Source organism: Geotrypetes seraphini, chromosome 1 (genome assembly GCF_902459505.1).
Source record: "Geotrypetes seraphini chromosome 1, aGeoSer1.1, whole genome shotgun sequence".
NCBI lineage: Eukaryota > Metazoa > Chordata > Amphibia > Gymnophiona > Dermophiidae > Geotrypetes > Geotrypetes seraphini.
In genome coordinates, this window is record NC_047084.1 from 295,100,513 (window position 1) to 295,118,969 (window position 18,457).

The following is an 18,457-nucleotide window of genomic DNA, read 5'->3' on the forward strand; positions in this document are numbered from 1 at the left end:
TCTGATCATCTCACTTTTTATCTTTCCCAGTGGTGTCGCGAGGGTGAGAGATAGTGCCCCTCCCCCGCTCTCATCTCCGCCACCCCCCGTTCCTGCCTGCTGCACGCGCCCCCCCTTCCCTTGTAGCTCTAGTCAAAGATGTTGCCAGCAGCGGTCAACAATGTGTTCCTTGTGATCCCATCGACTCTCCCTCTGAAGTCACTTCCTATGCGCTGCACCTGGAAACGATATCAGCCGGAGAGCTGACGGGGTTGCGAAGAGCATGTTGTTGACAATCGCAAACAACAACATCAACTAGAGGTATGGGAGAGGGGAAGGGAAGGGGGGCTCGCGAGTGGATGGGAGGAATGGGAAGAGGCAGGGGGTGGAGAGAAGGGGAGGCGGAGCCTCCACCAATGAGGTGCCCAGGGCAGACTGCCCGCTTGTCTCCCCCCTTACTACGCCACTGATCTTTCCTCTCTTCTCCAGTCTAAAAAAGTTGCAATCGTAACTGAGTGTGCGCACCATTAATAATCTTACACTTCCATCCCATGTGCCTGTTCCTTCGGCCACACTCACTCCCTTTTCTCTTTTTCTTTCACCATGCAGCATGTCCCTTAACTGTGCCCAAGTTTGTCATCACACCTTCACTGAATGTTTCTTCCCTAAACCTGTCTCACATCGCATGCCATTAATAGCCAATCAATGATCTAATTTTGGACAATGCCATTCATATACTCTTACAGCATGCAAGTTCTATTTTTCCCTTTCTGATAGTTCCTGGACCTCAGCGCCATACCTAAGTACTTCCGATGAATCTTTGTGCTGTGATTTCAGTATTCATGTTGATAACTTTCGGCATCCCCTTACTGGGCTTGTCTCCTCATATCTAACCCAATGATCCACAGACTGGTCCACTGCACCCCCCTCCCTTCCTTCCCCAGTCAGATTTTAAAAACATCCCTAATCAATAAATGCAGGAGATACACATTTTGCCTGATATTCAGCGCTATTTAAATGGTTAGGAATGGCTCCTTTTCAGAAAAGAGGACTGTCCGGGTGTCCAAATGGATTTAGAAAACCTGGTACTTTGCCTATGTTTTGGACAGCCCTGGCTCTGCTAGAGCTCAGGGATACATTTGGAGGGCCTCAGAGCATGCACAGATGTGTCCCCGAGCTCTGTCATGACATCACATGCATGTACACATGTTTGTGATGTGACACTATGACATACACATGAATGTGATGTCATTGCATCACATTCACACATGCTTAGAGGTCTTCCAGATGGGGCCCTGAGCTCCGGGAAGAAGAGATGAGGCTGTGTTGGGGCAAGGCTGGGGTGGGGGGGCCACATGCCCTCTTTTTTGCCATAAAAATATGGTAACCCTATCTCTACTGGATGCCTGCCTTTAGGGACTATGGCCCTGCTTATGCAGCACAAACTCTTAATATTGGGCTGGTAAAGCACCCTCTGAGCACTCGAGGATTGCCCACAGTAGTCTGCACTCTTTCCAGTGGCACTGAGCAAGATTCACCTTTCCTACTTTGCCTTTTACTTGGGAGTTGTATCTGATCAAGGGCCGCTAATGCATTTTATTTTTTGACATCTTTACCTTGTATCATGAAGCATTTTGTGGTATGCTCATAAAAATGATTTTGCAGAAAGGATAACTGTAATGCAATATACTCACCAAAGATTCTGGCATACAATTCTACTTTTGTTATAAACTAGCTGGCATACTGTGATAAGAAATCCCTTTGTACTGTATTTTTTCTTTTTTTTTTTTTAAATAAGCAATAATTTTTTTAAAGCAAATTCTCCCAGTCAGCACTGTGACTCCTATCAGTTTGCTAGCCACTCATTTATTCTGCTTCAAAGTCACTCTAGTCTATTCTGCTCTATTCTACAATTTACGTATAAATTGCTATATCCCAATAGGTTCATAGCCCACAGCTAAGCAAGAATTATACAAAGATTTCTACTTGGCAACAAATAGTACACTAAGAACTAATAAAAAGCTATAACAAGCTCTACTTAAAAGCATAATATTTCTTAAAAAAAAAAAAAAAAAAAAAACGCTTTCAAACTTTTACAAAAAAATTTAGGAGTGTTCTTACACTTCCCCCTCCGAATTCCGCGGTTTCAGCATCTGTGGATTCGGTTATTCTAAATTTTAATACAAAAATTTTTTTTAATTTTTCAGGCTATTTTAATGCTCTGTAAGCCCCCTCTTAAGCCTTACCTGGTGGTCTAGTGGGTTTTCGGGGCAGAAGCGATCTTCCCATGCTCCTGCTCCATGCAGATTGCTCATAGGAAATGGCTGCCTTGAGCTCCCATAGTCTCTCGAGACTACGACGGGAGCTCAAGGCAGCCATTTCCTATGAGCGATCTGCACGGGGCAGGAGCGTGGGAAGATCGCTCCTGCCCCGAAAACCCGCTAGACCACCAGGTAAGGCTTAAGGGGGGGCTTACAGGGCTTAAAATAGCCGGGGAAGCGGGGGTTAGGGACAGAACCGGCCCGAATATTATTTGCGGGCCGGCTCTGCCCCTAACCCCCGTGGATACAGAGGGAGAAGTGTATTTATCAGCTATAGGAAGTTCGTTCCATATCAAAGCAATCTGATACAAAAAAGAGATACTGAAAACTTTCTTAAAACATACACCTTTGAAGCTAGAAAACCCTAATAGAGATGACAATCGTCTAGGATCTGGAATATAATTAGCTCTGTTAAACATACAAGTATCTGACCATTGTTTACATATGCCAAAATAAACATTCCTCTTGCTTCAAAACAAAGACAGTGTAATTTCATCAGTAATGGCGTAGCTCTCTCAGATTTCCTAGAGCATAGGTGTCAAACTCAAGACCTGCAGGCCAAATCCGGCCTGCCTGGTCATTTTATGCGGTCCGATGCCCCTTTTGGCCAGCTCCCGCCTCCTCACAGCCAGAGTGTGCATGGAGCTGCATGCAGTGGCTCCTCCTGCATCCCACACCTCATCCAGAAGCATTCCCTCTAATGTACAATGTCAGAGAGAAGGCTTCCTGTTCAGGTGCAGGATGTACGATTTGCTGCTGCATGCGGCTCTGTGCAAACTACAGCTGTGAGGAAGAAGGAACCGGCCACAAGATAACACCGGATTGGGGGCGGGGGGGGGGGGCCTTGGACCTTGGGCCGCGTAAAACAGCCAGGTTGGAGCCGGCCAGAAGGTTAGACACCTGCCGGAGGGAGGCACAGCATGGAGGGAGGGAGCCAACACAGGTAGGGGGAATGGTTTTATTTTCAAGTTCGAATTGGGTCAGTTTTGAGCATTTTGCACTGCTCAGGAAGAAATACATTTGTTTCTTTTTCTCTGGGGGTTGTACTGCATGCAGAAACTTGAATCTTAGGGTGCTTTTTTAAAATATATTAGTACTTTTAGTTTTTGGTCCTGTATTTGCTTAGGGGTTATCTGTGTTCTGGTAGGAATGAATGTTGAAAAGCATACAGTGTGTTTTATGTAGTTTAATTTTGTGGTTAACCATTACCATTATGTGTTAATAAGATTATATTGTGTGTGTGTGAAAGATGAATGGAAAAAATGGTGTTATAATTAGTATTATTATGGGGATGGGGTCTGGGGCGGAGATTAGGCGGGGTCTGGCCCGCGACTTAGTGTTTTGGATTTCGGCCCTTAATGTGATCGAGTTTGACACCCCTGACCTAGAGCTATGAATCAGTTTAGCAGCAGCAGGGATTAACATGCAGTTTAGACACAACTCTCATTTCACAGCTCTCTTGAACAGGTGTGCCCTGAAGCGCCAAAAGCCATCATCTCGGACCTTCGTTACCTTGGAGGACACCCTGGTATTCTCTAGCAGTACCCGGGTCCAGACAGCGGGATGCCGGGCTACAAACTTCCAGTCCTTGCAGACCTCGGCGGCTTGCAGGAGGGTCTTGGTGTCCAGGTAGGTGAAAATGCAGAAGAGCGCCGCTCTCATTTTCAGGATCTCTGGGCTGATGACCTCGTTCGACCTGGACGGGCTGCCCCTTTCCTGTTTGGCAATCTTTCCTCCAGCCCCCTCAGACCGAGCTGTGTCAGACAAACAGATGGAGATATATGACACATAGTGCCTACGCCACTTTAGTATTCACAAGCTAGTGGTTTCTCTGGCTCTCACAGTATGCATCTCAACTTTTGGAACATTACACTGAGTGTCTGAGTTCTTGGATTTTTAATATCACCCACTCTTCTGACTATTTCAGTTCTAATTGAGAGCTGCAGAGCCATGGATTTCCTCCAGTTATCCTTGAAACCATGGAACACAATTAGAATAAGTTATTCGAGACCTCTGTCTTCCTAAAGACCATCAAAAGCTAAATATAATGAGCCACTGAATCTCAAAGAAGGACTGCCACAGTGTTCTCTTCGCTTCTTTCACACAAATTATTTCTGTAACAGCTGCCATCACAATTCAAATCCACATGACAAATATTTCAAATCTACTGCCACAAACTGCATACAGAAAAAAAGGGCTGTCAACATCTATTTCAGCTACACCAGTGTACAGTGAATTTGTTCTGTGACTTTGAGAGAGCAAAGCTGCATCTCACAATGCCTGGTACTTAATCTTTTAAGATTACTTTAAAGATAATCACTTGAAGTAAAAACAGTGTTTTTCAAATAGTTTTGACTTTCTTTTTTTGGTTTTGTACAAACAATTTTGGGGTGGATCTTAAATCACCAAAAAGAGCAGAGTAGAGACTCCTGTCTACATGGAGAAGACAGCATAAGCCATGCAGCTTGGTTTTCATGCAGCTCTCCCCGAACACTGCCTCTAATTGGTTATGTTATGGCTCCACCCAAACTCCGCCCCTAGACCAATCCTAACTTAAGCCCTCTTTTACTAAGCCACGGTAGACATTTCTACCATGGCCCGAGGCACTAAATACTCTGACGCTCATAAGAATTCTATGAGCGTTGGAGCATTTAGCGCTCCAGGCCACGGAAGAAACCTCTACTGCAGCTTAGTAAAATGGAGGGTTAATCAGTTTCGCAAAGGCCAGTTAGAGTCCATATTCAACAGCACTAGTCAGTTAAGTGGAGCTGAAAATCTGTGGCCAGACAGCTCAGCAGGGTTTCACCAGGCAAGAGCCTCTCCTGCCCAGTAAAATCCCCTTTGAATATTGATCCCTTAATGAATTACAAGTGCCACCCCCCAACCCCCTTTTTCAGCTGCATATAAGAATTTGGATGAACTGTAAAATAATTTATATGTCCAGAATTATATGTATAGCTATATAATTTTTGTTAAAAGCACTGGCACAGTGGACCAGATTCTATAAATGGCACTCAAAAATAAGTGCAGTGAAACGATTGTCACCTTTTATAGAATCGCACTTTGAGCCAATTGCCATGTCCTAACTTTTGGCACCATATTTACACCTGCTGGTGCCCAAGTAGAGAATAGAGACTCAGGGGCAAATTCTATAAGAAGCGGCCAAAAGTTAGGCGCCGATATAGGCACTGTTCAGCGCGATTCAAGCACAATTGGGTGCTGTTTAGTGAATCACGCTGAGCGGCATCTATTTTGGAGGCGCCCATTAAATAGGCCAACTCTAGGCACAACTAAAAGTTAGGCGCCCATGCGAGCGCTTAAGCACGCTTAAGATCAGCAATTCTGTAATAAGGCACCTCAGACAAAGCCACGCCCACGACTAACTATGTTTTTGAAGGCCGCCTAAATTTTTAGAGGCGCCTTGTTACAAAATTGCGCTTGATAGGCGCCTATGTTTCAATCAGTGCTGATTAAAAAGCTTAATTGAGCTTGTTATTCAATTTAGATAGGCACCTATCTCGTTGGGCGCCTCCGAAATAGGTGCCTAATTTTGGGTGCTGGTTACAAAATTTGGGCCTCATTATTCTGTAACAAAGTGCACAATCTTTTGGAACACCCCTGACAAATCTAGGGAACAACTCTTTAGGAAATTATGAGTAAAGGCTAGATACCGTATTCTAGCCCTAGCACTGGCTGAACTTGAAACTGAGAAGTAGCTAGAGGAAAGTGGTTAAAAAAAACAACAAAAAACATTCCTACCTACTTTGTATTTGAAGATCAAGATCTCTAAGGGAAAGGAAGACACAGATAGACACACTAGATAGAAAAATGAAGCCAGATAAAGACCCTATGGTCTATGTTTTTAAGATGGCTTGTGTGGATTGAAATGTATGTGCATTTTGTACCTTGTAAAAGTCATCACGTCTCTGTACATTTTTCACATTCCGCCGTCTAAAAAATAAAACTCAGATTGCACTTAGGTAGGGAGTTTATTGTGTTAGCCTCTGAAACACATTCATCATCAAAGGACAAATAGAAATATTCAAAAAGTTATTTAAGAATAAGGGCTGGATTCACTAAGGCCACGGATCCAATCCAATCCGTGAGTGATCCGATCCGTAGCTGGGGGGCTGATTCACGATTCATGCAAATAAGGGCAATTGAAATCACACTCGGATCGCTCTCTAACAATCCCGACGCATGTGCAACCCATCTTGCCTGTAGATGGTCTGCGCATGTGCTGGCCCTCCGTGCCCAGCAGAGCTGGAAACTTTTTTTTACTTTGCGAGCCCGTGGTTTTAACCCGCTTTAAACCCATGGGTTAAAACCACGGGCTTGCACTGCGGGGAAAGGCAAGAGAGTTGGGGCAGAGAGCAGGGCGGTGAGGCGGGAAAAAAAGGGTGACGAGTCAGGCAGAGAGAAGGGCAGCGAGTTGGGGCTGAGAGCAGGGCGGCATGTCAGGGCAGAGAGCAGGGTGGCAAGAGTGGAGAATCGGGGCAGAGAGAAGGGCGGCAGAGAGCAGGGCAGTCGTAAAGTACCAGAGTGAGTGGTCCTCAGCAGTTGCTTAATTTTTGACTGGCCAGCCCAGTCGGTGTCCCTCATTTTTTTTTAGTGAATCGCTGCCTGCCTATATTTGCATGCCATTCCCTCTCATTTGCATGCTCAGATCGGATCACACGCGAATCGGGAGTAAGGTTAGTGAATCGGATCAGGGTCGCTAAGTGATCGCAAAGTGGTCGGGACACGATCGATGTCCTTAGTGAATCTAGCCCTAAGAAACCATAAATCTTGCTTGTACAAATCTTCACACCCCTTTCTCAGTTCTTAGTGCAATTTCTTTCATAGGAGCTAACAGCCATGAGTCATTTAGGGTAAGTGTCAGAATTTCTATTGGATTCAGGCTGGGTCACTCAAGGACAGTCACAATCTTTTTTTAGACCACTCCATTGTTTTGTGCTCAGGATCATTGTCCTGCTTAAAGGTGAATCTTTTACCATGTTCTGTGGCAAACTGAAGAGATTTCCTTTATGAGCTGTCTGTACTTTCCTTTTTGAGCCATCTGTACTTTCTTTTGATCTTCTTAAGCTTCCCTGTCCCACTGCTGCAAAACATTCCTGTGAGCGAGTGAGCGGTGTAGCGGTAGGTGTCCCCGAGAACACTCCCTCACCGATGTTGACATTAAGCCACTTTACAGCAGGTAGCACTAAACTGTCAGAGGGTGGGGCTCATGCCCTAGAGCAGAGAGTCCCCAAGGGAAGAGGTCTCAAGGAGTGAGACCCCATGTACAGTGGTCTCCTGGAGGAGTACCATGAATGAAGAAATCCTCCCCGAGATGTTGGCTGGGCTGCAGTAACTATAGGGGAAATACAGGGAAGCAAAGAGTGGCCCAATTTCCAAGGTTTGCACCTAATATAAGGAGTAAATACCAAGGTGTTACAAGAAAAGGAACAGAAGATAGAAAAGCTAACATAATGCTTTTTTTAAAAAATTTGTGAGGATCTAGACCAGGGGTGGGCAACTCCAGTCCTCGAGGGCCAGAATCCAGTCGGGTTTTCAGGATTTCCCCAATGAATATGCATGAGATCTATTTGCATGCACTGCTTTCAATGCATATTCATTGGGGAAATCCTGAAAACCCGACTGGATTCCGACCCTCGATGACCAGAGTTGCCCACCCCTGATCTAGACTTCGCCTGTCCTAACTAGAGCTAGGCCTAGATTTATACATGAGTAAGTTGAACTACACTGTAGAAGCCTGACAATATAGGACTACTGTAGAGGGGAGAAAGGGAAAGGGATTGGGACTTGTATACTGTCTTTTTGTAGTTTTACAACCACGCTCAAAACAGTTTACATACAAGTACTTCAAGCATTTTCCCTATCTGTCCTGGTGGGCTCACAATCTATCTATTATATCTGGGGCAATGGAGACTTGCCTAGGGTCACAAGGAGTACCATGGGATTTGAACCCACAACCTCAACCATTGCTAATGTGACTGTTGCTATGTTAAGCCCTGAAACTGCTATTTTGTCTGCCTGTTCAGTAATAAAATTTATTTTTTATTTAAACTGCAACTTGGTTTTGTCTATGAGGCTCCCAGTCTGTCCACAAGCCATGCTGCCACAATCCCTATAACATAACAATGCCTCTGGGACTAAAAATGAACAAAAAAAAACAGAATTAAAATACCCTATGAACAAATAGAGGCCAAGAAAAAGAATAGGGGTGAATAAATGACCTCTAATACTAAAATGGGTATTAAAGTCTAAAAGATTTTTAATGCAAAGAGAGTATTTCCATACACATCCAAGGGCTCAGCTGAAGATGGGAGACTTTTAGAAGTATCCAAAGGACTCGACAAAGCGGAGGTTCCGCCTGCCTCAGAGGTCAATATCTAAAAAAAATACATGGTAACTTGTATTTGTGTTAAACATATAAATTAATAAAAACATAAGTAATAAATAAATAATAAAAAAAATCACATAATGCATAAATAGATGGATCCTAAAAAAAGTTAAAACGGTGAATGCATGATAAATAAATAATAAAATAGACAAAGCACGATAAACAACCAAAGAGATATATGAGGCAAAGTGCACATTCATAAAATGATAAACAATATCAAACAGCCACCACCATGTTTTAGTGAAGGAAGGGTGCTAACAGGGTAATGTGCTATATTTGATCTATGTCACATATATAGTTTAGCACTGGGACCAGAATGCTCCATTTTCAACTTACTTGATCAAAGTACCTTCCTTCACATAAATGCAGTGTCCCCTACATGCTTCTCTGCAAATACTATGCAGCTCATTATCTGGTTTTTCTTCAGAAGTGGCGTCATTCTCCCATACAGGCCATGTTTGTGGAATAATCTTGAAAATGTTCAATAGTCAGCATTTTCCCCAGTCTCATTCAGAAACCTCTGCAGTTTTTTAAAGTCACCTTAAGCCCTTCAGTGAATTTCCTCAGCAGTTTTCTTAATCCATATAGCCAGAGGTTTGGCCTAATGTAGGCAGTGTCTTGTTAGCACTACTGTATATTGTTTACACTTTACAGTCATGGACTTGACTGTACGCCCAAGGAAGCAAACATATAGACATTTTCTCACACTCTTTCCCCCATCTGTACCTTTGAACAATTTTAACCTAGAGTTCTCTTGGCAGATCCATGTTTGGCATGTTTAATCCTTCAGGAGTGTTGAATAACTATGATTAGACACAAATGGGCTCTTATTATTATGGGATATGTTAAGGAAATTTTTGGAAACAAGAGCTAAACCGGATGTCCCATAATAGAGTGTGAAGAATTATGTAATCAGAACTATTGGTGCTTCCCCCACTCTCTATTCTTAATTACTGAGCCGGGCTTTCAGCTCAGTCTGTGTTCCACATACTTTTGAGTAAATATGTCAGAAATGTGAATGGAAACTACTGAGGAAGGACCAAGATGGCGTTGGAGACAGACGTGTGAGTTTTGTGCTCTCCCCGATAGAAGTCTGGTCAGACGGAGCAGCTTACCTTAGCATTATTTTTCACTCATGGGTAAGCAAAAAGGAAATCCTTGGTCTGGTCCTCCAGCGGCCGTGACTTCCAGATGTCTGATCCAGAGAACCATTTCCTTGCCTCGCAATGGAGGCACTGCCGACTTTGGGAGAACACAAGAGTCAGCGGTGAATCTCAGCATTGATAGGGTTTTGCTAAACCAGGATCACAGGCAGGCCCCTCTCCAACCCAGAAGGACAAACCTAACAGGACTGGAGGTTGGTTTGTCCTCTCAAGTGGAAAGGACAATGCCTAACCCCGGAGGAGCAGCGAGGGAGGATATGGTGGTGGAGAATTGCCTTGCTGAGGTCCTGAAACCAGCATCTTGTATGGAAGTCAACCAGCCTTCGGGAGTACAATTTGGAGAGATGGTGAAATCTGCTACTATTGACATAGAAGCGCTGTGGAGAAGTTATGGACTCCAATTTAAAAAAGGCAGTAATTACGTTGAGGAATGACTATAATACTATCAATTCCTTGGTGAACACTCAAGATGAGACACTGCGATAACACGGTGAAAGTATTAAAAAACATGAACAACTTCTTAATCAAATTAAGACTCTAGAAATAGAAATTATTAACCAGAAAAAGTTAGAATATAGAAAACAAAGAATAAAATCATTTGAGAATATTAAATTTTCCTAAATCTCCAATTGTTGAGATGGTACGGAGGTATTTGTGTGAGATACTGTTAATTTCAACAGAGAATTTATCACCAATTCTGAAAGCTCAATATTACTTTTGGTATGGCAATGAGAGCAAAAAGTCAGATTTCTACAAATAATAACAAATTATTACTCATAATGACTGGTGTTGCCATTCAACAAATTACATATAATTGGAAAAACTGGAGTAGATTAAATTATAATTTCTGGTGGAATTCCTTATGTCATGTTTATAAAATGGAGAGATTTATTGCAATACAGCGGGGATGTTTCAGCAAATTTCAAGATGTGTGGGAGCCATTAACAAAGTATTGTACTGATTAGATGACATTGTTTCCCTTAAATTTACAAGTTCAATGGTGAAGGGGGGGTAATTTTATTATTACATATTGTATAAGATATTTGATTATATGATAGGAAAGGGTGGGAAGGGTGGGTGATAAGAGCATATTATTTGTACCATTGATGATTATTAAGTGATATATTTATTGTTAATTTTTTTGGACATATTGTCACACTTATTGTAAGTCTGAAAATGAATAAAGAAATTAAAAAAAAAAAAAAGAAAGAAAGCTCAATATCTCACTTAAGAACAAGCCAGAGAAATCTACTCCGATTGGCATTGTTGGAGAGGTTGGTGAAGAGATGAATTTAACCAATTCTCTGGAAATTTCCTTGATATGATTACTGACAGAACTACTCTTATAGTGACGTTTGCCTTGGAATATGATAGAGATTTAATTCTTTGGACTTATTTCAGACATATTAATGAGCAATGTCTTGGTTCATCAATTTGTTTATTTCCTGCTATATCTCTAGTGACACAGAAAAGATGGAAGAATTTTTTGGCCTATCTGCCTAGAGTCCTTTCCCTGGGAGCTACCTTTATATTAAAATTTCCAGCAAAATGTTGCAAAAATTTTCTTTTTTTAAAACTGAAACAATTGTTAGATTTTATTGTGGCTAGAGAATGGAGTGGAGTAATGATTAAATCAGTGGCCTCTCCTACAGATTAATGTGAACTGGCTGCCAACACTGTACCTCCAATTGCTGTCTTCTTTAATATATATAAGTTACTTCTGTATTTTTATTTCTCCTTGGTCCCTAAAAATATTGTGGACTAAATAATGAAAATTTTTTATAGTTAGGTGATTTGTTTGTTTTTCACTATAAATTTTCTTGAGAATTTATGACTCTGTATTCAAGTACGGTATGCTTGTCTTTAAGTATGTAAATCTATACAAAATTTATCCTCTAGACTGCAGGGGTATCCAACCTGCGGCCCCGTGAAGGATTTTGTGTGGCCCCGGTCGAGGGCGATGCAGTGTTTTCCTCTGCTGGCCCTGGGTGCTCCCTCCTCTGTCTTGCTGCAGCATTTGCACATTTGTGTGGCCCCAGAAACATTTTTTTCGGCCAATGCGGCCCAGGGAAGCTAAAAGGTTGGACACCCCTGCTCTAGAGCAAGAAGTATGATTCTTAATGCTTTACATTGAAGCTTTAGAAACATTCTTTGCATTTTAATACCTGGTACTTGGTGTCACCTTTCATTCTGGGATAGGGGTGGAAATAGGAGGGATGATAGTAATATGTGTGGAATTACTTGAATTGTATTTTTGTTTAATTCATTCATTACAATGTTATAATTATAATTAAAACAATGGGGGATAAGGGAAGGATGAAAGGGAAGGGTGTAGAGTTATGTAATGGGTAATATGGAAATTTATTTTGAAGGAATGATAGACATATGTTTGAAAATTAATATTGTGAATATAAATGTAATGATTATTTTATTGTACTATGTTCAAATGATTTTTATTATTTCAACAATAAACAAACGAATACAGTGAGAAAATTTTCCAGGAAATAACAGAGCAAACACATACCCTCCCCCCCTCCCTTCCCATCCCACCCCACCCCAAGAGTCCAGTGCCAAAACAAAGATTGAGAGTTGGAGGTAAACCTATTAATTCAAGAGTCTACTGCGAGCATGCGGTGTGAGGTCCTGCCAGAAACATTCCCAGGTCTGGCAGAATCCACGACCTGGCCCATGATCCAAGTCTCCCACCAGTCTCCGCTCCAGCGTAGCGTGTATTATCATCAAGACTCTCCATTGGGCATAGGAAGGGGGATCTCGGGACAGCCAGTTAGTGAGAATTGCTTTCTTCCCCATCAAGAGCACTCTAGTGATAAAAGCTGACATTCCTTTGGGTTTAGGCGTGGCTATATTATAGTATCCAAATAATGCTCTCGGTTGCGGGAGCCAACGCCTCCCCCAAAGCATCGTACTATAATGTCCTAGATGTCTCCAAAACTGTTGAATTTTGGGGCAAGTCCAAAGCATATGCCCCAATGAAGCGTGAGCACATTTCGGGCAAGAGTGAGATGCAGTAATCCCCATCTGGGCTGCACGTTCCGGTGGGATATCATTTTATTGTATTATATCATTGTATATTTATTGGATTCCTTCAATAAAATGTTATAAATTAAGTATGTAAATCTATAAATTAAAAAAAAAACAAAAAAAACTACTGAGGCTTAAAGCCTCACGTGGGCAGAATGGGTGAATGTGTCTAAGTGGATGTTCAGCCCTCAAGAGTACATCTGCACTTTCTATAACTGCTCTGGCATTCTGAAATTGTTTAGGTACCTTCTGGATATTACTGAAACTAAACTCTTATCTTTGGCTTAAGTAGTCAAGCAGTAATTTAAAAAAAATGGCCACATGCTAATGGCAACATTAGCTTATTGCTATTAATGCAAAAACTAGAAAAAGACATTTTTACGGCTGCATTAAAAATGGCCTTAGCACGTAAAAAAGACCCACATAAGGGCATGCTAAGGATACTTTTTACAGATATTTAGTAAAAAGCCCTGTAATGTATTCTGAATTATATCTATAGGCAGCAAAATGGGAAAAATGTACATTACTGTAAAGACTTTTACAAAGCATTGTACGTTGTCAGTTAGGTGAATTATTGAAAATTCTGACATAACTGTGCCCTCACAGCCTTTGGGATAGAGGCTCACCTGCCATCAGCCTGCAGCCTCCCACTGCCTGATTGGAGTTCAGCTGCTGGGTTTCTGCCAGGTCTTGATGCTCCTGCTCCCACATCTCTGCTTCCGACTCAGTTGTCCTGGAACCTACGTCGGACACGTCGCCTTCCTCCCCTTCTGTGCTGTTTCGATAGGTCCTGCGTTGCCAGTTTTGGATAGCTTGCCTGCGGAGGCCAGAGCTTCGCATGTTACCAAGTCTCTCAAGACCACTGTCCACGGCTCGGCCTTGTGCATGGGGGTGCAACCCGTCCACGCAGCCATCAGCTGGGTGCAGCTCACCACTATCACTGTCATAGCAGCCAGAGCTCTGGGAGACCGTTTTTACCCTGCTGGAAGTATTAACAGGAGGGAAAACCAAGAGCAACAAGAAGGTTATCATATGGCTCTAGGCCATTAGGGAGAGAGTGAGCCATGCCTTGTTCTTCTCCATTGCGCTTGTGGGCTTGTTTAGTTCTGATTTTCTTAGGGAAATCAGTAGGACCATCTGAACTACAAGACCCTTCGTGCAATGGGGCAAAACCAGGATTAGATCAGTTTTCCCTGATGACCTGGAGCCAGTGAGCCACCTTAAGCAAGAGAAATAAGCATTTCAAATTTACAGATACAGCCTGTTTTCAAAGGTAAAACCAGCCTGGAGTCTTGGCTCAAGATATGGAATAGCAATTCAAAAGGAAACATCTTGGTTTCTCCCCACATCACAAAACCACCAGAAACTTTTTATGTTATTAATATTCTGAATTTATATAACACCTCTCATCCAAACATTGTCCCATTCTTTTTCTAGTATACCAAACCAGCATCTGGGCAGAGGGGCATCTTATCAAAGGATAATGAATGATAGTTTTATTAGTTTGTTATAATGGGGTAAATGGGGCAAAGAAGGGTTGGTTTGTGACTGACCGAGGAAGAAACTGCTTGTGGGTTCTTAGATCGTTAAAAGGCAGGGGTTCTCAACCCAGTTCTCAGGGCATATCCAGCCAGTCAAGTTTGCAGGATATCCAAAATGAATAGGTAAGCCCTGGACTTTTGGGGGGTCCTACTAGGTGTTCGCCTAGTGTTCTCTTCAGGAGCATGAGATGGGGCAGAGTATATAATATTTATTTTCTGGGGCGTGAGCCGGGACTGGAAACTTCTCCAGGAGGCCGATAAAAGCTGTTACAGTTCACACAGTCTCCTTCTTGAATAACTGAGACCACACGCTTGATGTGCTCTAAACCACTATTTTGTTTTACTGATACAATTCAGTTCAATTCAAACAGGTATTTCTTCAGCGGAGGCAGGGGAAAAAAACTTTTTTACTAACACAGAAGTTCCAACTCTTCAATGCAGATATGGGGAACTTCGACTGCTGGTCACAGATCACATCTCTACTCATAAATGCATCTAGTAGCAGAATCACACTCGCATGACTTTGATGATCTCTCTTGTACCTGGGACTCTGTAGATGGTAAGTCTCCTGATAGCTGGAGATAAACTGGTATCCTCTGGGATCTTTTATATAACCACTTAAAGATATTCACTTGATAGATGCCGTTATCAGAGACTAATTAGAACAGATTCCTAATACGGAGAAAAGACCTCAATGTTTCCCGAGAATAAACCCAGGAAACTACTATGACAAGTACTAAGTTGTCACAGAAAACACATCCTCGGTCAGAGAAAAACTCTGTAAAAGTTCAATCAGTGCTATTGCATCAAAATAAATATTTTCAAAATCTCTTTAAGTAGAAATCTCTAGATAATGTAAGAAACCCGCACTTATCTTAATGGTATCCTCTGATATGGGAAAGATCACCGCAGCCCAGTTGAATACACTCTCCTGGTGCAGTTTTTCAATTTAACATAGTCCAGAAGATCATCTTTTAATTCTCGACAGGCCCTGTTTCACAATCATGCTGCATTAGGGAGTTTATTTGAAAACGAGCTACTGCTTCAAAAATCTTCTTTGAGATCCTCTAGAATCTGCCAAGCCAGGCACTGCTATGGTGATGTGAGGGTTCCTTTCCTCAGCCTTGGTAAAATACTTAGCTAGATGTCAAGCCAGTAAAATAAAGCAGCTTTCATCCTCTCCTCCAAATTCTATTAAGTGGGTAGAGGTTCCCCGATGCCCCTGGTTTACCCGAACTCTAGGACAGCCTTAATTTTATTGTCGGCTATTTATAAGATTCACTATGAAGTAGACGCCTCAGCTTTCAATTGTTGTGTTGCTGCTGGCTTTTAAGGCATTAGGTCTCAGAATCTCCGCAACTGTAAGATCTTGTGTAGGAGGGAAATCCAAGAGATACAAGGTTTGCATTTTGTTCCAGGTTTTCTAGCTCTACAAAATTCCTTCTATTATATTATATTCCTTTCATTATAATAACTGACTCCTTTAGCAATTTCTCCTAATAGGTAATATAAAGAATTACACTTCTCCCTCCGTATTCGCGGTTTCGTCAATCGCGGTTTCGATTATTCGCGGTTTTTAGTATGCTGGCTCCTCCCCCCCATTACATCACTGAAATCGCCGATTCACACCTTTTACAGAGAAAATCACTGATTCCAAATTGCACAGAGAATATCATTGATTCCCAGCGATTGTACAGTACAGAGGAAATAGCTGATTAACACTGTTTACAGAGAAAATCGCTGATTCCCATCATGCACAGCTGATTCCCAGCAATGCACAGAGAAAATTGCTGATTTCAAGTTTCACAGAGAAAACCATCCACTGCCTCTCCATCCACCGCTTCCACCCATGAAGATCCACTTCAACTGCCTGAGGAGGGACCTGGTACTCACTCATCCTCTTTTTCTCCTCTTCCTGCACTGCATGCAGTACATGTACTGGACAATGAGGAGGAAGACACCTACTGAATAAGAGATAATTACTGTACTGTACTCTATACAGTACAGTACCAGTTCACTCATGTTTAATGTACAGCACAGCACTGTGTCATTCAAAAGTTGCAATAAATGTTTTCAACTTAAATCGTGAATCTCTTATTTTTTTGTTATTCGCAATTTCTCCTTATTCTCTATGAGGGGCATAATTGAAAGGGACGTCTAAGTCCGTTTATGTCCATATCGCAAGTCGTCCAAAGTTAAAAAGAGCATAAGACACATTTTCGAAAAATACGTCCAACTTTTTTTTACTTTCGAATATCGTCTAATTATACGTCCTGCCGATCTGATCGTCCAAGCCACTAAATCGTCTATCTTTATACCACATTTCCGTCCAACATTTCGTCCAAGTCCAAAACGCCTAGAACAAGCCCTGTTGGACGTGGGAGGGGTCTGCAAAGTGATAGACTTTGCACACCCAGACATGCCACCTAAATAGTGGGGTACCTTACAGGGCACTGCTGTGAATTTCACAAAAAGGGTGCCATGGCTTCTCCTCCCTAAAGCTCCCTTATAGGTCATGATGAGCCCTCCAAACCACCTGCAGAATCCCCTAGACCAGTGGTCTCAAACTCGCGGCCCGGGGGCCACATGCGGCCCGCCAGGTACTATTTTGAGGCCCTCGGTATGTTTATCTTAATCTTAAAAGTAAAATAAAACAGTTTCTTGATCCTATGTCTCTTTAGCTATAAATTACAATATTATTATTAAGACTTAACCAAAAGGAAAGATTTATAAACTATAGAGTTTTACCTCATGCAAAATTGTTATTTCTTTAATACGACATTAACTATTTTTTTTCTGAGGCCCTCCAAATACTGACAAATTCAAAATGTGGCCCTGCAAAGGGTTTGAGTTTGAGACCACTGCCCTAGACCCATTTATCTTCCACCCCAATAGCCCGTATGGCTGCAGGAGCACTTATATGCCAGTAAAAAAGGGTTTTGGGGTGTATAGGGCAGTGCACATGTTTCAGTATCAATGCAGTGATTACAGGGGCTTATGGGCATGGGTCCTCCTCTCTATGGGTCCCTAACCTACCCCCAAGACGACTTCAACTGCCTCTGGGCTGGATAACTAGGCTTTCCTATGCCAGGCGGCCAGGTGATGATGGTCTGGAGGCTGAAATTTAAAGATGTGAATAAAATTTTTATGGGGGTGGGGGGGTTGGTGATCACTGGGGTAGTGTGTGGGGGTCTGTGTTATGTGTTTGCAGTGCTTATCTGGTGGGTTTAGGTGGGTTTCTATGACTTAGACCATGTTTTACATGGTCTAAGTCACAACGTCCAAGTTCCGTCTAGGCTCTGTTGTTAAACTTTCGGTTATACATGCCGTACAACTAAGTCTAAGCTGGCCCACATCCTGCCCAAATCCCGCCCGCGACACGCCTCCCAAAATGCCCCGTTTAGCTTTGGATGTTGAGCGGCACTATGAAGGCCTAGGTCGTTTTTAAATACGTCCAAAACCCGGTTTTATTATCGGCGCTTGGACGTTTTTGAGAAATGTTCGTCCAAGTGCCGACTTATGCAGGTTTTTGGACATTTTTCTCTTTCGATTATGAGCCCCTATGAGTTTTACTAGAAAACCGCGAATAACATGAAAAGTTATCCGCGGTTTTTCAGTATTCGCTGTCTTGGTATTCCCCAATCACCGCGAATACGGAGGGCGAAGTGTAAATCAAAGAAAATAAGGCAATACCTTTTTATCGGACTAACTCAATGCATTTTATGATGAGCTTTCGAAGGTAGCCCTTCTTCTTGAGATCAGAGAAGAGCAAATGTTGACAAATATCAGTATATATAAGGAAAATATGAAAGCATTTCAGGGATAGGAAGAGGGTGGGCAGGAGACAGGAAGGTGGCAGAGCAGTTTTAAATGTCTTTATAGTGGGAAAGAAAGCCTAGATCTCTGTTAAGTCCTGTCTGGTAGGTGTCAAAATACCTTATTTTGATTTCAAAGGTTTTAAGTTTCAAGTTTATTAACTTTTAATATACCGACCATCAACTAGTA

General features: G+C 42.3%; 1 protein-coding gene across 5 annotated transcripts in view; it reads right to left on the reverse strand.

Annotated features, from left to right (window-relative positions):
* The window catches only part of FBXO41 (F-box protein 41), a 184,279-nt gene that overhangs the window by 50,440 nt on the left and 115,382 nt on the right, over positions 1 to 18,457 (reverse strand). For 4 of the 5 annotated variants that reach the window (XM_033953771.1, XM_033953778.1, XM_033953751.1 and 1 more), the window contains 2 exons: positions 13,538 to 13,893; positions 3,813 to 4,054 (listed from right to left, as the gene is read on the reverse strand). In XM_033953771.1, the coding sequence (XP_033809662.1) occupies positions 3,813 to 4,054; positions 13,538 to 13,893 (598 nt within the window). The remainder of the gene's footprint in view (positions 1 to 3,812; positions 4,055 to 13,537; positions 13,894 to 18,457) is intronic. The other variant, XM_033953788.1, reaches the window with a different exon arrangement.